General features: G+C 39.0%; 1 protein-coding gene across 1 annotated transcript; it reads right to left on the reverse strand.

Annotated features, from left to right (window-relative positions):
- Positions 1-427: 427 nt before the first annotated feature.
- On the reverse strand, positions 428-8,882 carry LOC127450382 (somatostatin receptor type 2-like). The gene is made up of 2 exons (XM_051714468.1): positions 8,797-8,882; positions 428-3,404 (listed from the first exon to the last, which is right to left on the reverse strand). The coding sequence occupies exon 2, from the start codon at positions 3,357-3,359 to the stop codon at positions 2,241-2,243; it is 1,119 nt and encodes a 372-aa protein (XP_051570428.1). The 5' UTR covers positions 3,360-3,404; positions 8,797-8,882; the 3' UTR covers positions 428-2,240.
- Between the last annotated feature and the right edge of the window lie 12,411 nt (positions 8,883-21,293).

Consider the following 21,293-nt stretch of genomic DNA (forward strand, 5'->3'; position numbering starts at 1 on the left):
TGATAGTTTTGGGCTTTTTTTTCTGTGCAGTAGATGATATTTTCTCTAATAATGAAAATCTCAATCACAGTTGGTTTCCCTGACATCATCATCATCTGTTTGAGCCATTACAATCTAAGCTGGATGACTGCATCACTGTTTGAAGATTGGGCTAATTAGATGAATGTCACAAACAGCATGTCCATATTTCACAACAAAAATCTTATTTTTGGGGTCAAATTTTTTAATGATAATTAAGCATATTTCCCTCTAAATTCTCAGAATTGGTCTTGCAATGGGCTTAATTTTCTTTATGCAAGATTATATATATATATATATATATATATATATATATATATATATATATATATATATATATATATATATATTCTTTTGATTTGGTGAAATATGAGCTGTACATGTATTTGTTGGCTTTTATGAGATTCACCACATAAACTGTAGTTGTGTGTGACCAGAGGGTGGTGCTCGATCACACTGATCAGGCAGGGCTTTGTGTTGTTGACACTTGACACTTGATTGTTTCTTAGCTATGAGACATCTTTAATACTGATCACATAGCTTTCTAACACAGCATCATGTGGTAAATGTAGGTTTTTACCTAGTAAAAAATCTGCTTACTCATTAAAACATTGCTGTGCCAAAGTTTCAAGAAAACTCAAGTTTTCACAACATACTGTAGATCCATTCGCAACTCGATTAATGTGATTAGAGGCACAGTTAAAGCTCATTGCAAGATGCTCAGTCATACTTTATAATGAGAATTTATGACAAACATGAAAACTGAAGGGAATTCTTTCTGATGGTAGGGTGTTATTTCGAAAGTACCTGACATTGTGATGGTCACATTCTGTGGACGAAGTTGGTTATATATTTAGGGCAGGTTTATTTTGCCACATCTCACTCATAGGAAAATACATGTGTCAAAAGCCTACACGGAGCATCAGCGCTGCTTGGCTTCAAATGACAAATTTGCAAATATTGCACAAAAGCTTAAAAAACAGTTATTTTGGACAGAGAAACATGGACTTGCTTGAGAGAGCGTCTTGCAACAGGTAAATTTTTGAACAAGAACACTTGTTCAACATGTTTACACAGCAAGCATGAGGTGTAGGCACATATAGCTGCAAACAGATGTTCTATGCTAGCTATGCAAATAATATAGGCAGGAAATGTTTTGTGCATGTCTGAATGATCGTTTGCCCAGGATCGTTTTGGTACATTCATCCCTGTATGATGTCAGCATGAACTTGAGTTCAGGTTGTACTGCTTCTTAAATGAACATCTGTGTAAAGATGTGGAAAATCTCTGAGATCTCGCAGATTAACATTTGACCTTAAAAGCATGTCGGTTCAGTTGGGTACAGACCCGAATTTTTCCTCAGACTCTATTTGGTAAGCTAAAATATATTGATTCTCACTGGGTTACATGGCATATTTGGGGAATTATGAGAGAAACCCTTTTACAAAATCTACAAAATGACATTATTTTGGCTAAATTAATAACAGCTAGCAAATTGACCAATAAATGTACAGGACTTATTGTCCTTCATAATCGAAAAAAAAAAAAACTAAAAAAAATCAATGTTGTTTTCAATGTGGTAAGACGGCGATAACACATTATAACAAAATGCAGGTCTATACAGTCTAGCAGCATTTAGTTACTGGTCAGACAGTGACTGTGCTTTTCTAAAACTAACTATTATATAAAGAGTGAAAAAACCAGCAACATTTTTACAGTGAACAATATACAGTTTTTGCAACGTTACACCATAATATGATGCTGTTATCTTGGGATAAATATGAAAAAAGGCCAATATAAAACTACATACTGTACATGCCAGTTACTGAAAGTCACAATTACATAAACAGTTTTCTTTTTCATGCCTAAATATACATTCATTAGCAGTTCCACTATTGTTGTCACCAATATGTTCTGGTGTAGTGCTGAATTTTGACTCCTGAGTGTCCTTATGTTGTAGGGGTGGGCTTTAGGGGTAGGGACCAATGAGGTTAGGGGTGGGTGTAGGGGTGAACTTTAGGGATAAGGGCCAATCTGGTAGCGGGGTGTAAGAATCTGGCGGGCAGTCAGATTTCAGCACAACACCGGAAATCAAAATGTCTCTCAGATGAACATTAAAACCGTCCTTTATGCAACAGTTGTTTTAAGTTTTCAGATTGGCCCATTTGTCCATTCTGTGGCACAAACTGTATCAATGCAGAGTTGCTTGCTTTATGATTTTCTCAAATGCTGGTTTGCAGGTCTCCATTTAACAGTGTGCTTTGCATTTTTGTTGGGTCATTCATCATTCGTGACTTGTACTGTTTGCTGTCAGTGTGCTCAGTTTCATCCAGACCACCCACCTTTTTCATACACAGAACGTTCTGGAAACTTTTTTTGAAGTTCTCTGACAAAAAAGCATACAAAATTGGGTTGGCGCAGCTATTGGCGTATCCTAACACCACGACAAAGGCAAACATGCTCCTCAAGAACGGCGTGGTGCTTATGGTGCCCATGACAGATGTCACATTGAAGATGTAGAAAGGCAGCCAGCAGAACACAAAGATGGCAACCACGATGGACACCATGCGCGTCACCTTCTTCTCAGAGTGCTTGCGTTTGGTGGAGCCCACCCTGATCCCGGATGACTTGACCTTGATGATAATGAGTAAATAACACAGACAGATAACCAAGAGAGGCAGGAAAAAACCCAGAAAGAAGGTGTAGAACATGAAGGCGGTGTAGTAGGCCTCCTGCGGCTCCGGCCACACGATGGTGCAGAAGCAACCATCCGGTTTGGTGATCAGTCCGCTGTAAATAACAATCGGGAGATTGACAAGGAGCGACACGACCCACACCACCAGGTTGATGGTCTTGGCGATGTGGGCCTTCCTCAATTTGGTGGACTTTATGGGGTGCACCACGGCAAAGTACCGATCGATGCTCATCACCATCAGGCAGAAGATACTGGTGAATTGGTTCAGAGAATCAACGGTTATGACAATGCGACACAGGGCCACCCCGAAAGGCCAGTGGACCAGCGCCAACTGAATGGCAATAAAGGGCAAACTCAGCATGAACAGCACGTCTGCCACGGCCAAGTTCAAGATGTAGATGTTTGTAACGGTCTTCATCTTGGCATATCGCAGGATGACGTAGATGACCAGAGCGTTTCCACAGAGACCGACCGCACAAACCACAAAATACATGAAGGTGATGACCACTGTGCTAGTTCTGGTTAAACTGTTGTCAGTGTCATTTCTCACACCCTCATTGGACAGGTTGCCCAACATAATGCCATCATATATGGGAAACTCGGACAGGTTACTAGGTGAGAATGAAAATGTCCAAGAATCCATCATACAGTTCGCTTCAGATTCCCAATGCCGTCAAGTGTGATGTAGCACCTGGAAAACAGCAGTATAGAGGTGATTAAACTGTCCTGTATTGTTAAAGATTAGCACTAATAGACTACTTGATGCAAACAACAACAACATAAACTGTACCAGCTCTGTTCTGCATCTACTTAGCTGCCCCACTATCTACAGCCAGACTAATCAGTTTAAGTTTGAAAACTCAGTTTAGAGTTTCCTAACATCTTCGTTTTCTGAAGGAAGTAGTAATGGAGAGTGTTTTTTCGAAAGTCTCTGTTTTCCAGTGTAGATAAGAGGAGTAAATGTATTGAGATCAATGCATATTTGGATGAAAATGGATTTGTGGACATGTCCATAGGTTGCATCCTAACTGAAATGGACCCTCATAGGTGTTTGATGTGGAACTCTCTACATAGGCAGGAGGTCTGTGCTTTATACAAATATCGTTTTCTAGGTGAAGTGTACAAGAGACTCGACTCACAGTTGATTGCAATATAATTTGTGATATAACGTTAACTTCTTGCTAAGATAACTATGCAATGCTTTTAGCATAAAATATTGGGTAAAATAGTGCTCTCTTTTTTGTCAATACTTTAAGGTACTGAACAAATCTTGGATGGATTTTGACTCTAAGCTTGTTGTAATACATTCTGGAATACATGAGATGCTGCCTCAGAATTTGGCCAAAAGAGGGTACCTTAGAAGGCAGCATAAATATTGGAATAGCTTAGTGTTTGGAGCATACCTATGAGGCCTGGTTTATTTGCTGGATTGTCAAGTAAGAAGAAGAAGCCTTTATTCTGTCACACATTATACATTTGCATATATACAGTGAAATTATTTTTTTCACATACCTCAGCTTTGTTCACTAGTTCATTTTTAAATAACAAGCTACAAAGAAACCAACACTCTCAGAAAAAGGTACTAAACTGTATGTTTTAAGGTACAACAGCTACTTGAGTGATACTCTTGTTTTGGGTATATAGTTGTACCCTTAAGGAGACAAAAGGGTACTGATAACACTATGTAACACAGTTTTTGTTCCTGGGTAGTAAGTGTTATTTCCCAATTGCTTATGCCTCAAAAGTATAGAAAATGGCTATTATTCCCCACAAACTTTGCTTTTGTGACCAGAACAGTGATATTTTGAAATTTACCTATTTCTGATGAGAAAATGGGCGAATTTGTGTCTTTTCGTTCACATAAAATCAGAAAAAAACAACATGTGCATCCAAAATCCTTCTTTATCTGTGGTCCGACAAAGACACCGGCTTTGACCTTTGCCTCAGACAGCTTAGGGAAGAAGTCTTAAAGGTACTTGATGGCTGCTGACTCCTTATCTAGAGCTCTGACAAATTGTTTCATAAGGCCCAATTTGATGTGCAGTGGTGGCATCAGCACCTTCCGGGGGTCCACCAGTGGCTCCCACTTGACGTTGTTCCTCCCGCCTGTGGTAGTGTACCTTGGTGTCCCTGCTGTCCCAAAGGCAAAGATAGCAGGGAAACTTGGTAAAACCGCCTTGGAGACCCATCAGGAATGCCACAATTTTGAAGTCTCCTATGACCTCCCAGCCATACTCATCATACTTCAAGGTGTCCAGCAAGGTCTTGATGCTGTTGTAATCCTCTTTGAGGTGCACCGAGTGAGCCAGGGGAAGACACGGGTACCTGTTACCCTTATGGACCAGCACAGCTTTGAATATTACTTTAGTATAAATACATGTAAATTTGGATTCATATGTTGTTTTTTTGTGACTTTATGTGAACAAAAAGACACAAATTCACTCATTTTCTCATTGGAAATAGGTAAATTTCAAAATATCACTGTCCTGGTCACAAGTTTGTGGGGAATAATAGCCATTTTCTATACTTTTGGGCATAAGCAATTAGGAAATAACACAAAAAAAAAAACCTAACAAATTACACAGTGTAATTTTTGTTCTGAGAGGAACAAAACATTTAAATGGACCTTTTAAAGGTAGACAATAGGTCTTTTGGATACAATTATGCATCCAAAATGAATTAAATATTTAGATTAGAGGTACAAAAACAGTTGGCCCTGGCAACTTAAAAAGTAAAAAAAAATAATAATAATAATAATAATAAACTGTGAGTGAACATTGTTGTTAAAGTATTAAAATATGTAACAATTTTCATGTATTTTTTTTACCAATGTGTGAATGGCTTGTAACGCAACTTAAAAAATGAGCCCTTCCCGGACTTCCTAGGTTGCCTATTAAAGCCTGTAGACTGATTTCCATGCAAAGGGAGCAGGTCGCTTTTGCTGGGAAAATCCAAAGGATGTGACTTTTATGCGCGCTCCTGAGAGCCTTGCCTCAGTGTTTCCGCTATTCAACAGCGACAACAAACTGCAACACTAGGTAACGTTATCTTAGAGATGGAATCCAGCAAATGTCCAGCTCCCAGCACAACACTGACTCCTACACAAACTAAGAGTAAGCCAAAAAAAATGTGATCGTGGTCGAGCGAAAACTAGAGTGAACATCGGCAGGGCATTTGATTCCTGGAGGGACCTTCGTTCGGTTTTGGGGATCAAAACCGGTTTTGGGGATCAAAACCAACCCTGAATTGGCGTTCTTTTTGTTGGACAGGTAAGCTTACATAACTGCAAAGCATGTGAAATATAGTGCCATAAGGATTGATCTGTGTAATTTTAACTAACTTGATCTTGCCTGCTAACGCTGACGAATTGCAAGATACCATGCTTCGTAACTTTCAAATAATTTAAACGATCTTCTCTTTATACTAAAAGTCAGGTATGCTGATTCACAGTAACTGACATAAACAATGCTAATCTGTAATTATGCAGCAAGGTAAACTACAATATCACATGAAATGAATGCTAGACAATGTTCAAGATAATGCAAAAAGACCCATTCATTAGTGTAACGTAACTTGGTTATACAGAAAATATATACATTCTATTATTATAAAACAATAGCGCATCGATATATCAAAATGTCAGTTGTGATGGAATCACATCAATACTGAATTGTGTCAACATATTTATAATGTACAGTCTATTTTATAAATAGCTACTGTCATCATCCACCAAATTTAGCTAACAGCTATTGATAAAGCTGGCTAGCTAGCTAACGTCAACATAGGCTATCGTATAAATGCAGTCAATGTATCATGCAAAGAAAAGTGATTACTTCAAACTACTGCCTCGCATAGTCAGACCTCTATATATAATATATATATATATATATATATATATATATATATATATATATATATATACACACACTTTGTTTTAGCCCTGTTCCAGCGCTGGAGAGTCAAATATAAATATACAGTCTCAAAGTTTCTAGTAAAACAATCATAACTGTGTAATTTTAATTATGCTACCTCATCTGTCTGCATGATGTCGGTGAATCACGTTCAGTCTCTTTGTACATTACCTATGGAGTGTGTGCACGAGCACGAGCAACAGGTAGCTGGCTGCAGTTCACTTAACGGCCACAAGTGTCATTAATAACAAGGGTTTCTGAATCTTACATACTGCACCTTTAAGTGTTACTTCAAGAAGACCAATGATGATATCTGCCTCTGCTGAAAGACTTTGAGTGTGAGATATCAGATGACAGGCACAGCAGATGGCCATACATCAACAGTTTTTACATATTCCCTAAGGGAAATCTAGCAGGGATTGTTTGGTAACAGAGTAATTCAGGGACTATTCACTATTGTGTCACTATTTTTAATGTTTGCTGCAATACAATTGAATGTGAACTGTAATGAAAATTTTCTACTGATTTAAAAAGTTTAACAAGTGTAAAAACCACCAAATGTCCAATTACATATCTGAAACTGGTATGATCTTCTTGGACCTATCAAATAACCAGAGTGTGAAAGATCATTGCTTTGAGTCCAAGTGTTTTCCGTGGCTCTTCACAGCAATAATCCAGCACATCAGGACAGAATCTGGTCTGCAGATCATGGTCCAGTCATTGACCTGTCCTTTGCGTCACAATCAGTTAGACAAACAGACTGAAAAGCAAAGCGATCAATGTGCCTTACAGCTTCACACCCACCTACAACTTCAGGGGTGTGTGTGTACCATGCAGTTTTTTCCATTAACATATTTGAAATTCACCTCCAAAACTCTAGCACTGCACGTGTGTTGCCATTGACAGCACAAAGCTTAAGAATCTAAGCTAAAGCACTCATTAAGAATCTGGGAATCACTTTCGATCCATCTCTTACTTTTGAAGCCCACATCAGAACCATTACTAAAACTGCTTTCTTCCATCTACGTCACATTGCATGGCTTCGCCCCATTCTCAATCTGAAGGATGCAGAATCACTAGTTCATGCTTTCATATCATTATGTCTCACTACTGTAACTGCCTCTTTACTGGCCTACCAGCTATTGGCCGATTACAATACATCCAAAACTCTGCAGCTAGAGTTCTCACTAACACCAAGCTTTCTGCACACATTACTCCCATCTTGTTTAGTCTTCACTGGCTGCCTGTCTCATGCCGTATTAAGTTTAAAATTCTTCTCTTGACATACAAAGCTCTCAATGATCTGGCACCTCGTTATATAGTATGTGATCTGCTGCAACCATATACACCAGCATGCACTCTTCGTTCTTCTGATTCCAGATTTTGTCTATCCACTTTTGGTGGGAGATCCTTCAGTGTAGTTGCACTTAAACTGTGGAACTCTCTACCTCAGACCCTCCATGACATCTCCTCTATTTCTATCTTTAAATCTCAGCTTAAAACACATCTTTTCTCAGTGCATTATCTGTCTATTACTGATTTATGTTTTATTTCCTCCTTTGTAATTGAGATTGTAACTTCTGTTGAAATATATATTAATATACTTTGTCCTGTTAAATGTATATGGAGTGTAAAGTGTCCTTGAGCTTGTGGAAAGGTGCTATATAAATAAAACGTATTATTATTATTAGGAGTTCTGTCAAAATAAAGTGTTTTACTGGTAGTGTGTATCAGTGTCTGTTTAGGACACGCAGAAGGAAATGTCAGCTGTGAGTTGACAGTTAGTTTGTTTAATGTAGTTAGATAATTTCCTATTTGTTTGGCTTGATTATTCAGTTATTTATTATTGAACATTTTAATGTATCTTTTCAAATGTGTAGCATGAGTCTTTCAAGTATTTTCTCAATAATAATCAACCAAATCAATGGTTTGAACTTATTTCTCTACCTTCATGCCATAATGGTAAAAACGTAATATAACTCTTTTATTTCAGGTTTTATGCATGTACAGTGGCAATAATAATAATAAAATGTTCAGAGGCAGAAAACAGAGTAGGGTATGTTAATATCCATTAGTACATCTGAATACATTCCTTAAATTATGTAAGCATAAATGAGTCAATGATTGAATTCTAAAAAGAAATATTATACATGTTGGAAGTGGCACTCTTACCTTCAAGTTGAAGATGCTGCTCATTGTTGAATCACACAAACTCTCCACAATCATCCAAACATGAGCACACTGATCTGATCCTGTCCTGAAACTGTATGAGAAGAGATGTGAACCCGCGCCGAGATGAGCCGCTTACTGGGAGTGGGAGTGGGAGTGGGAGAGAGAGAGAGAGAGAGAGAGAGAGAGAGACACTCATTCTCAGACGTGACAGAGATTATACGGGCATGTTATACGGGTGACATTTTCAATCACATTTATGAATATGTTCCAGTAGTGTTAGAGTAATGCTGATTTACTAGTGATGTTTCATCACTGATGTGTTGCACAACTGATCTGCTCATTGTGTTGATGCATGCAGTGAAAATAATTTATTTATTACTCTATAAATGTATATTTATTTTTAAATATTTCTCATTTATTATACATTAATATTACATGCATATAATACAGGCCTACTGCTTCTACAATAAAAGATATTTTAGGTAAGAAGAAATCTTTAGAAGAAACGTTTAAAAATGACACTATACTGTTGGCACAGATCAGTATCAGATTGGAAAACAATCCCAGTTACCATAGTTAGTGGAGTTTTCAAAGCCAAGAATAACTGGTAACACTTCATTATAAGGTTGAATTTGTTAACAGCTGACACATTAGGTATCATAAACTAACAATAAACAATACTTTTGCATAATTTACAGTGCTGTGAAAAAGTATTTTGCTAATTTCTTCTGTTTTTGTGTATATCTCATACTAAATTGTTTCAAAAATTCAAACAAAATCTAACATAAAACAAAGGCAAAGTAAACACAAAATACAGTTTTTAAATGATAATGTTATTTACTGAAGCAAAAAGTTTTCCAATACCAACTGGGCCTGTGTGAAAAAGTATTTGCCCCCTTAGTTACTAAATCCCCAAATCTATGAAACTGCACTCATAATGGGGTTCAGCTGGACTAGACACACCCAGACCTGATTACTTTTTTAGCAGCATGAATTTGACTAAAAGGTCTCACCCAGCAGCACACTATGCCAAGGTCGAAAGAAATTCCAGAAATTATGAGGAAAGAGGAGATTGAAATACATCAGTCTGGGAAGGGTTACAAAGCTATTTCAAAGTCTCTGAGACTCCAAAGAACCACAGTGAGAGCCATTATCTCCAAATGGAGGAAACTGGGCACAGTAGTGAACCTTCCCAGAAGTGGCTGATCTTCCAAAATTCCTCTAAGAGCACAGCAACGACTCATCCAGGAAGTCACAAAAAAGCCATGGACAACATCCAAGGAACTGCAGGCCTCTCTCACATCAATAAAGGTAACTGTTCATGACTCCACTATCAGAAAGACACTGGCCAAAAATGGCATCCACAGAAGAGTGGCGAGGCGAAAACCAATGCTAACCCAGAAGAACATTAAGGCTCGTCTGAATTTTGCCAACACACACCTTGATGACAAGGGTCCTATTACATCTGCCGCAAATCATACACAGAATTCCACAAAAAGAACATCATACCTATGGTCAAGCATGGTGGTGGTAGTGTGATGGTGTGAGGATGCTTTGCTGCTTCAGGGTCAGGGCAACTTGCAATAACTGAAGGAAACATGAATTCTGCTCTCTACCAGAAAATCCAGGTGAATTCCAGTCATCAGAGTTGAAGCTCAAGCGCAACTGGATTATGCAGCAAGACAATGATCCAAAGCATAGGAGTAAGTCCACCTCTGAATATCTCAAAAGAAGCAAAATTAAAGTTTTGAAGTGGCCTAGACAAAGTCCTGACTTGAACCTGATTGAGATGCTGTGGCAGGACCTTAAACAGGCAGTTCATGCTCGAAAACCCTCCAATGTGGCTGAACACACAGCAGTTCTGCAAAGAAGAGTGGGCCAAAATTCCACCACAGCGTTGTGAAAGACTGATCTCTAGTTATCAGAAATGTTTGGTTGCAGTTGTTGCTGCTAAAGGTACAACCAGATATTAAGTTTAAGGGGGCAGTTAGTTTTTCACATGGGTGATATCACTGCAAAAAAAGTGTTTTTGTCTTGTTTTCCTGTAAAATTATCTAAACATTCTTAAAACGTGATTTATTTACTTGTCAAGCAAAATGGCATAAGTTATTAAGTCTTGTTTAAAGAGAAATTGAAAAAATTAAGTGAACTTTAGACTTAAAACAAGAAAATAAAATAATCTGCAAAATATTTTTTTCTTGTTTTAAGCATAAATCTTACTCAATTTAGTTAAACAAGACTTAAAATCTTATGCCAGTTTGCTTTCAAGTAAATAAATCTAGTTTAAAGAATGTTTAGATATTTTTTCCTGGAAAATAAGACAAAAATACTTGTCTTGAAAATATTTTTTTTGCAGTGTAGATGTTGGATAACTTTTTTGATCTTCAAAAGAGATATAACATAAAACAAAGGCAACCTGAGTAAACACAAAATACAAATATATATATATATATATATATATATATATATATATATATATATATATATATATAATGTATGTATTTAAAAAAAAAAAAAAAAAAAAAAAGAAATCAGGAAGAGGAAAAAGACATCACTGTGTTAATTTTCCTTGTTGATTGTTTTTTTTTTTTTTTCAGTTCAAATGTTAATTTCTTTATATAATATTCTATATTAAAATATATTAAATATATACTGCTCTGGAAAAAATTAAGTGACCACTGCAAAATTATCAGTTCCTCTGGATTTACTATTTATAGGTATGTGACTGAGTAAAATGAACATTTTTGTTTTACTGACAACATTTCTCTCAAATTCAAAATAAAAATATTGCCATTTAGAGCATTTTTTTTTTTTTTTTTTTTGCAGAAAATGATAACTGGTCAAAATAGTAAAAACAAAAAAAAAAATGCAGTGTTTTCAGACCTCGAATAATGTAAGTCAGAAATCAATATTTGGTGGAATAACCCTGATTTCCTATCACAGCTTTCATGCATCTTGGCATGCTCTCCACCAGTCTTTCACATTGCTGTTGGGTGACTTTATAAATTAAAATTAAAAATTCAAGAAGCTCGGCTTTGTTTGATAGCTTGTGGCCATCCATCTTCCTCTTGATCACATTCCAGAGGTTTTCAATTGGGTTCAGGTCTTGAGATTGGGCTGGCCATGACAGGATCTTGATCCGGTGGTCCTCCATCCACACCTTGATTAACCTGACTGTGTGGCATGGAGCATTGTCCTGCTGGAAAAACCAATCCTCAGAGTTGTGGAATATTGTCAGAGCAGAAGGAAGCAAATTTTCTTCCAGGATAACCTTGTACGTGGCTTGATTCATGCGTCCTTCACAAAGATGAATCTGCCTGATTCCAGCCTTGCTGAAGCATCCTCAGATCATCACCAATCCTCCACTAAATTTCACAGTGGGTGTGAGACACTGTGGCTTGAAGGCCTCTCCAGGTGGAGGATCTGTGGTGATCTGGGGGTGCTTCAGCAAGGCTGGAATCGGGCAGATTCGTCTTTGTGAAGGACACATGAATCAAGCACGTACAAGGTTATCCTGGAAGAAAACTTGCCTCCTTATATGAAATCAAATCCCTTTATTGTCATTCAACCATATACACAAGTGCAACAGTGAGTGAAAGTCTTGGGTGCAGTTCCAAGCAACATAGCAGTATGACAGTTACAATAAACATCTGATTTACACATAACATAGCTTTGCGGTTGAGGGTGGTGCTGTTGCCGTACCAGGCAGTGATGCAGCCAGTCTGGATGCTCTCTACAGCGTTGGTGTAGAACCATGTGAGGATGTGGTGGTTCATTCCAAATTTCCTCAGCCATCTCAGGAAGAAGAGGCACTTGTGAGCCTTCTTCACAATGGCCTCAGTGTAGACAGACCATGTGAGTTCCTCAGTGATGTGGACACCGAGGAACTTGAAGCTGCTGACTCTCTCCACCGGTGCTCCATTGATGGTGATGGGGCTGTGTTCTCTGTCTTTTCTCCTGAAGTCCACCACAAGCTCCTTGGTCTTGCTGACATTGAGGGAGAGGCTGACACCAGCATGCCAGAGTGTTCTCCTCCTCTCTGTAGGCTGTTTCATCATTGTCAGTGATCAGACCTACCACCGTCGTATCATCAGCATAATTAATGATGGCATTGGAGCTACACAGTCATGTGTGTACAGGGAATACAGGAGTGGGCTGAGAACACAGCCATGCGGGGCTCCAGTGTTGAGGGTCAGTGATGAGGAGATGTTGCCGCCCATTCTAACCACCTGGCATCTGCCTGACAGGAAGTCCAGGATCCAGCTGCACAGTGAGCTGTTTAAGCCCAGAGCCCGGAGTTTCACATCAAGCTTGGAGGGCACTATGGTGTTGAATGCTGAGCTGTAGTCTACAAACAGCATTCTCACATATGTGTTCCTTTTTTCCAGGTGGGAGAGAGCAGTGTGTAGTGTAAGTGCAATGGCATCATCAGTGGAGCGGTTGTTGTGGTAAGCAAACTACAGTGAGTCCAGTGAGGCAGGCAGCACAGAGCAGATGTAATCTCCGATTAGCCTCTCAAAGCATTTGCTGATGATGGGGGTCAGAGCAACAGGACGCCAGTCATTTAAGCAAGTGATTTTGAGTTGCTTTGGTACAGGCATAATGGTGGATGTTTTAAAGCATGTGGGGACCACAGACAAGGAGAGGGAAATGGCCTCCTTCTGCTCTGACAATGTTCCCCAACTCTGAGGATTGGTTTTAACAGCAGAACAATGCTCCATGCCACACAGCCAGGTCAATAAAATTGTGGATGGAGGACCATTGGATCAAGACCCTGTCATGGCCAGCCCAAGCTCCAGACCTGAACCCCATTGCAAACCTCTGAAATGTGATCAAGAGGAAGATGGATGGCCATAAGCCATCAAACAAAGCCGAGCTGCTTGTATTTTTGTGTGAAGAGCGGCAAAAAGTCACCCAACAACAATGTGAAAGACTGGTGAAGAGCATGCCAAGATGCATAAAAGCTGTGATAGGATATCAAGGTTATTCCACCAAATATTGATTTCTGAACTCTTCCAAAGTTAAAACATTAGTATTGTTGGGCCTCATGTATTCAGATAGAAGACAAAGTCAGGCCTAACACAGTCATAAAAACCTAACTCAAGCCCCCACATTCCAAGTCGTAAATTATACTGATAAAAATCACGCCAAAATCAAACAAAGGGAGTCCAAAACAGACTACAAACCCCATGAAGCCTTGCTCACTAAAGGATCGAACTCTCAACTCCTATTGGATGAGGCACACCACAGAACATCCCTCAAACATGACATCATCAGGAGTTGAAATACCTCTGAAATGCTTTCGGGATTTGCCTCCAGCAACTTTGCTTGCAGTGTGTGGACGCAGTTCAATGCTGCTCTCATGTGCAACCTCGTGGCACAAGGAAGTAACGTCCGACTTGAAGCTGTAGCCATACAATCTCCATCTCGCTGGACGAGTTGAGATTACTCTGTGTTCAACCGAACACTCTAACGGATCCGAAGGAGACCGCCGAGCAATTCGCATCTTCATCCGTTTGCCTACAGAAGTGAAGAGATTAAAGATTTCTCTTCCATCTTCAATCAAGTCAACATTTCTGAGTTCTCCGCCAGCCCGCCGAGAATCAACAGCTGTACCGCCCGCCGACAGAGCAAGGAAACGGCCTCCCGTCATCACCCAAGCCTCAAGGAACCGGGTCAGAGTTAAAGGAAGGAGGAAAACACATTCTACCTGTGTCCTCATGCGATTCAAGTAAGAGGTTTACGTCTGGGCAGAGATAGAATATTATAGTGTGTTATTCTTGTGTTTCAAGGTTTTTGCTTGTACAGTTTACGGACCGCCATGTCCGCTCATTATTAATACTCAGGGTATTAATTATCATGAATTTGTTTTGCTGAATTGTGGTCCAACCAAATTGGACTGTTGTGCAATTTCGCCATCGCGGGTGAGACAGCAACTGAGTTCATCCATTAAAGAGTCAGATAACGCGGGACTGTTTACGAGCCGTACACCGCGTCTCTGAGCGATGAACTAACAGCTGCTTTCTCTCCCAAGTTCGCGAAATCGGCTTTAGGGCTGTCACTTCTCTCTTTCTCTCGTACTAACCACACACACACACACACGCAGGCACATGACCCCTCACAAACATTCTGGCACATATTTTGGCTCGTAGATAGCTTAAATGCTAAAGCCCAGCTTTGTCCCTAAGCTATCGTACAAGCGGATACACGTGGTAACTGGTAGACGCCAGTCGCCATTGACTGGTTTCTCTCCGCCCCCATTCGCGGTCATATTCCCTGGCCGGAAGTCTCGCGTGACATAATCTCCACGAGAGTTACGTCCGCCATTTTGTGCGCATCCCTCCTTACACACACACACACACACACACTGTCACACACACACCTTATGTGTTATAGGATTATTTTTATTTCCATATCTAATCATATCACTGTTTATTTTGTAGTTGTAAGTCGGAAGTTTATTGACTGCATTGTATTAATTATTAATTGATATTACTGCATAAATAAACTTTGTTTATATTACAAAGAGAAGTGTTTTGGTTTGTTTTGCATACGCCTGTGTCATGCTGACGGGATGTCAGTGCTCGAATTCAAACCTTCATTCATTGTTTTTTTCCCGAAAATCGATATTCTTCGGATGTCGATTTTCCTAAGAAAACAATCTAATGTTGAGACTGTTTTACTATCTGGTTATTAGTCCCTGATTTCAGGGTGGTGCCCTGTCAGTGTTAATCCTTATTAATATTCTATTGATTTTTGATAATTGATAATTGAATTTGAATGATCAGTAAGCTAGTGTTAATTTTAATTAATGTTTCATCGATGTTAACAATTAACAATTATCTTTGATAATTGTTGATTTAAAGGATTAAAAAAAAGATAACATTGATTCTCATCAATGTTCTATTGATTTTAATAATTAATAATTATCTTTGATAATTATTAATTATTGCTAATAACCAAACTTGCTCCTAAACGTAGCACACTACATTTACTGGAGCCCCATATGAGGTTTTAATGAGTTAGATTCAATTGATTAATTTAAATATTGATTAATAACTACAGAAATAATTATTAATTATTTCTGATAGTAACACTGATCTAAACAACCAGTAAAGCCCTACAGTATTGTGTTGTACTATTAGTATGAACTTGTTTTCTTTGCATTATTCAAGGTCTGAAAACACTGCATCTTTTTGTTATTTTGACCATTTGTCATTTTCTGCAAATAAATGCTCTAAATGACAATATTTTTATTTTTAATTTAAGAGAAATGCTGTCAGTACTTTATAGAATAAAACAAAAATGTTCATTGTACTCAAACACATACCTATAAATAGTCAATCCAGAGAAACCGGTAATTTTGCAGTGGTCTCATAATTTTTTCCAGAGCTATATATTACATTAGCAGCTGTATATGTTAACATTATTTAATCAATAATTCAATCAATTAATCAATATTATAAAACAATGAACAAAAGTATTTTGATGATGAGTTCATTTGGTTGCTAGGCAGTTACCAGGGTGATACTCAAAAGGCTCCTTGCTAGCCTAAGTAAATTACCCAACCCGGAAATCTCTACGATATACTGATGCAGAGATATGTTGTTTTCCAATCGGTTACTAGGGTAACCCCATCTGGTTGCTAGGCAGTTACCAGGGTGATAATCAAAAGGTTCCTTGCTAGCCTGAGTCAAATGACCTAACCCAGAAGTCTCTATGATGTTCTGGTGCAGAGATATGTGGTTTGATAATCTGTTGCTAGGGTAACCCCATGTGATTGCTAGGCAGTTACCAGGGTGATACTCAAAAGACTCCTTGCTAGCCTGAGTCAAATGAGAAAATCCGGATGTCTCTACAAAGTTCTGGTGAAGAGATATGTGTGACGTCCCGGGTTTCAGCAGTGATGTAACGGTTTAAAATGGGCAAGGAGGAGGCAGAAACCAGACGAACCATCAAAATAATGTTTAATGAAAACTTAAAAAGACACAAACATAAACACACATGGCAGCTGCGTGTGGCTCTCTCTCTCCCAATCCGGCTCGGCTTTATCCCTCTCCTCGGCTGATTATCCTGATTGAAGGCCAGTCGTGCTCTCTCATGGCCAGCCCCGCCCTCCTCCTCATCACACAGACTATTTGTGATTAGTCTGAAGGTCTGTGACGAGTTTGGTGCATGTAGTTTGAAAGCTCTAGGAGGAGCTAGAGTCAGTAGGTTGGCTTTTTCAAGCCAACTGGTCACACTTTATATTAGGTGGCCTTAACTACTATGTACTAACTTTAAATATATACAAGACTAGTAAGGAGTAAGGGTAGGGTTAGGGTTAGGATTAGGGCAGTGGTTTTCAACCCCCTAGTGGGCTGCGACGGTATTGCAGGGGAGGCCGCCAATTATTATTAATAGAAATAATAATTTTGTTAATATATGTAAAAATGTCTAAGTCATAATTAAATATCATAATTCGATATATAATTAAATAACGAAAAATAAATATTAAACTGTTACTGTGCGTTCACTATTCGAGCTTGCTGATTGGTTTGTTTAAGAATAACCCGCCAATTTATCATATTTTTGCTGCATACAGTAGCCTACAGTTACAACAGATTTAAAAATTGCAACAGGGTCACTGAAAAAGGACAAATACAGATGTTTCTTCATCTACATGTAAGGATAAATCTTCAGCAATGCCTGACTTAAAAAAAGACTAAAAATAAAGCTAAATGAAGAAAATACAGTAGTGACTACCTAACACTAGGCTTCAAATATGAGGGAGCGGAGAACGAGCAGCTACCTCTCTGTGTTTTATGCTCAGAAGTCTTGTCAAATGAAGCTTTGAAACTGAACAAACTACGACGGTACTTGGAGACAAAACATAGCCAATATGTGTCCAAGCCTATTGAGTTTTTTTTTTTAGAACAAACTTAAAGAGTACCAAAGCAGGAAAAAAACTCTTGAAACTGCGTGCTCTGGCAACGACAACAGTAAAGCAGTGGAGGCATCTTATCATGTTGCAAAGCTCATTGCAATGGCTGGAAAACCTCACACAATTGATGAAAATTTGATTTTACCTGCCATGAAAGAAATGGTTGGCATGATGTGTGGAGAAAAGGCAGTTAAATCTGGTTTCACAGTTGAGAGAAGAATAAATGAAATGGCAGATGATATAACTCAGAAGTTGGTTAAAAACATTCGAAAGAGTCATTTTTATGCCCTACAGTTAGATGAATCGACCGATATTGCAAACCTTTCCAATCTCCTTGCTTATGTATGGTATGTACATAACGGAGAATTACAAGAGGATTTCCTTTTTTGTAAGCCACCGCCAGCTCAATCAACTGCCGAAGCCATATTTGATATTTTTAATGCATTTATTGTGTAAAATAGAATAGATTGGTCTAAATAAGTGGGTCTGAGCACAGACGGAGCAAGAGCGATGGTGGGGCATCGCAACAGAGTCATTGTGTGCGTGAGAACGGTTGCGCCACTCATGAGCTCTGTCCACTGCAGTTTACATCGGGAAGCACTAGCTACCAAGAAGATGCCCACAGATCTCAGATGTGTCTTGGATGAGGCTGTTAAAATAGTTAATTTCAAAAAGACTAAGCCCCTTCAGTCACGTTTGTTTTCGACTTCTTTGTGAAGAAATGGGTAGCGACCATGTTCAGCTTCTTTTACACACTGTGATACGATGGCTTTCACGGGGCAGGGTGCTTACTTGTCTCTTTGAATTACGCAACAAAGCACTGATTTTTTTATCCGAATCAAAATTTCACCTTTCGGACCACCTCAGTGATTTTGAGTGGCTTGCAAAATTGTCCTACCTTTCTGATATTTTCAATCACTTAAATGGTCTGAACTTGAGTCTTCAAGGCAAATCAGTGATAGCGTTTCAAGTCCAAAATAAAATCGAAGCCACAATAAAGGACATGTGGGCTGGGCGTATTTGCAAATCATACTCTGAATCATTTGAGAATTTATCACATTTTTTTAACAGAAGAAGCATCTGAAGCATCCAAGGTCTGAAGAGCCAGTTGCACGACTACTTTCCATCTCCAGATGTTCAGGGTACTTGGATTGAAAATCCTTTTGTAAACTTGTGTGAGGGAGCATTCACAAGTTTAAGCGCAAAGGAGCACGACAGCCTTATTGACTTATCTTGTGACAGTGCTTTAAATGACTGTTTTCACAAAAATCTTTGACGAATTTTTGGATTCATACTCTCTCTGATTATCCTGATCTTTCTGACAAAGCTCTGAGGATTTTGATGCTATTTCCGACAACATCCTTATGCGAAGCTGGATTTTATGCATTGGTGGCACTCAAGACAAAATACCGGAATAAGCTTCACGTCGAGCCTGATCTCCGTTTGCAACTTTCTTCTCTTCAGCCCGACATGAAGTAAATGCTTAGTAAATGCTAAACAACAATAACCTTCACATTAGGTGAGTCACAATGATTGTAGTTTATGAGGTCTAATTGTCATGTGAACAAGTCGAGAAGGTTTTTTTTATGTATAGCTAAGTTTGTTTCATGGTTGTTGTTTTCAAATTATTCACACATTGCAAATTACAAAAAGGTAAAGGTAAAACGACTCTGGCGTGACGGCCATGGTGGCGGGAATGGAATTCTCTGTAGGAGTGCAGACATTCTTTTCTGCAACTCCAACAGTAAAGGCCGAACCACTCAACAATAGGGCGTAATCAATATATTCAGCCAAAGTCCAATGAATTCTGCACCTGGGCATCAGGGAATTTAGAGGCTCATTTAATCCAAAACTATAAAATCCTTTGCGGGTGACCTCATTGAAATTCACCAGGATATATAGTCCACAAAAGTCTTCAACATAATCCTCGATGGAACAGTTTCCCTGATGGAGACGAATTAGTTGTACAGCTGGGTCCATCTTTGTTGGTCAGGCATTCTGTAATATTGAGGCAGGCTGAAGTAGCAGACAATGATGAAAAGAACTCAAGTGCATTTTTATTTACAAAGTGCAATAAATACAAAACTTGGATAAAAAACTAAAACTATGAACTAGAATAAACGCCAACATTAAACATACAATACCTGATGAAGGACAAGACAACATGAGGGCTATAAATACACAGACAGGGGTTAACAAGATAACAAGACCAATAAAACATGAACCAATGAGAACAAAACACATGAAACAAAAGGTTCACATGACAAGACCAGGAAATCACATGACAGACAAGGATCAGGAACAAGGAAGTGAATCTAAACTTTCCAAATAAAAAAAAGAAATCAAAACCTAAAAATATGAACGTGAACAAAATCACACATAAACATGGCATTAACTCACCCCAAACAATTTGTACCAAAAAACATGAATAATACCACAAATCACGCTGGGCTCTTTTGACAACCACCAAGAAGCCTTGAGTACTTCTGTAGTACCAGAAGCCAGAAGTACTTCAAGAAGTCTCGTTGTGGAGCTCTCCAACTCTTTTGTTGTTTTTGTTTGTTTGTCCTGTGTTTAGTAATTTTATTCCAATCAGTTTTACCAGGGACGAACTGCTGAACATTCGGCAGCACATACCAGACAATATTCTCCCAGTTTTGGACTATTCGGATGTTTTGCTGGACATTTTAGTCAGAGGTGCAGCTGTGTTGTTCAAGCGCGCTATGAGACGCAAGCAAGGGAAACGAGCCGGCGCACTGGTCAAGCTCTGACAGTGTGGCTTTCGAACAGCGCTGCCGAGTATTCATCTAGCGAATCTCCGCTCTCTCCCTAATAAAACGGACAAACCACATCTCCTCACCCATTCAAACAAGGACTTTTCAAATTCTGCTGCCTTGTGCTTCACAGAAACCTGGGCTCAGTGAAGCCATTCCAGACAGCTCGTTACATCTGCCAGGCTTTCAGCTGTTCAAAGTGGATCGCATTGTGGATTTAACGAGGAAAACAAGAGGTGGTGGAACATGATTTTACAGATGTAACAACGTTAACGAAGATGTGCAGTCCTAATTTGGACGCGCTCTTTATCAACTGTAAGCCTTTCTACTTGCCACAGGAGTTTTCCTCGTTTATTCTGGTGAGTTTTTATATTCCTCCACAAGCATGTGTGAGCGCAGTGCTGCAACAGCTGGCTGATCAGATCACAGACACGGAACAGCAATACCCGGACTCACTTATTATTATTCTTAGTGATTTTAACAGAGCCAATCTTGCCCATGAACTGCCAAAATACAGACAACACATTACATGCCCCACCAGATACAGAAATATACTGGATCACTGCTACACAATATTAAAGGATGTATATTGCTTTGTCCCTAGAGCAGCTTTGGGACTCTCTGATCACTGTCTGGTTCATCTTCCGACCTACACGCAGAAACTTAAATCAGCTAAACCTGTAGTAAAGACTGTAAAAAGATGGACCAATGAACCAGAGCTCGAACAACAAGCCTGCTTTGACTGCAGAGATTGGAGTGTTTTTAAAGCTGCAGACACCAATCTGGACGAGCTCACAGAT

The sequence above is a fragment of the Myxocyprinus asiaticus genome, chromosome 13, assembly GCF_019703515.2.
Source record: "Myxocyprinus asiaticus isolate MX2 ecotype Aquarium Trade chromosome 13, UBuf_Myxa_2, whole genome shotgun sequence".
NCBI lineage: Eukaryota > Metazoa > Chordata > Actinopteri > Cypriniformes > Catostomidae > Myxocyprinus > Myxocyprinus asiaticus.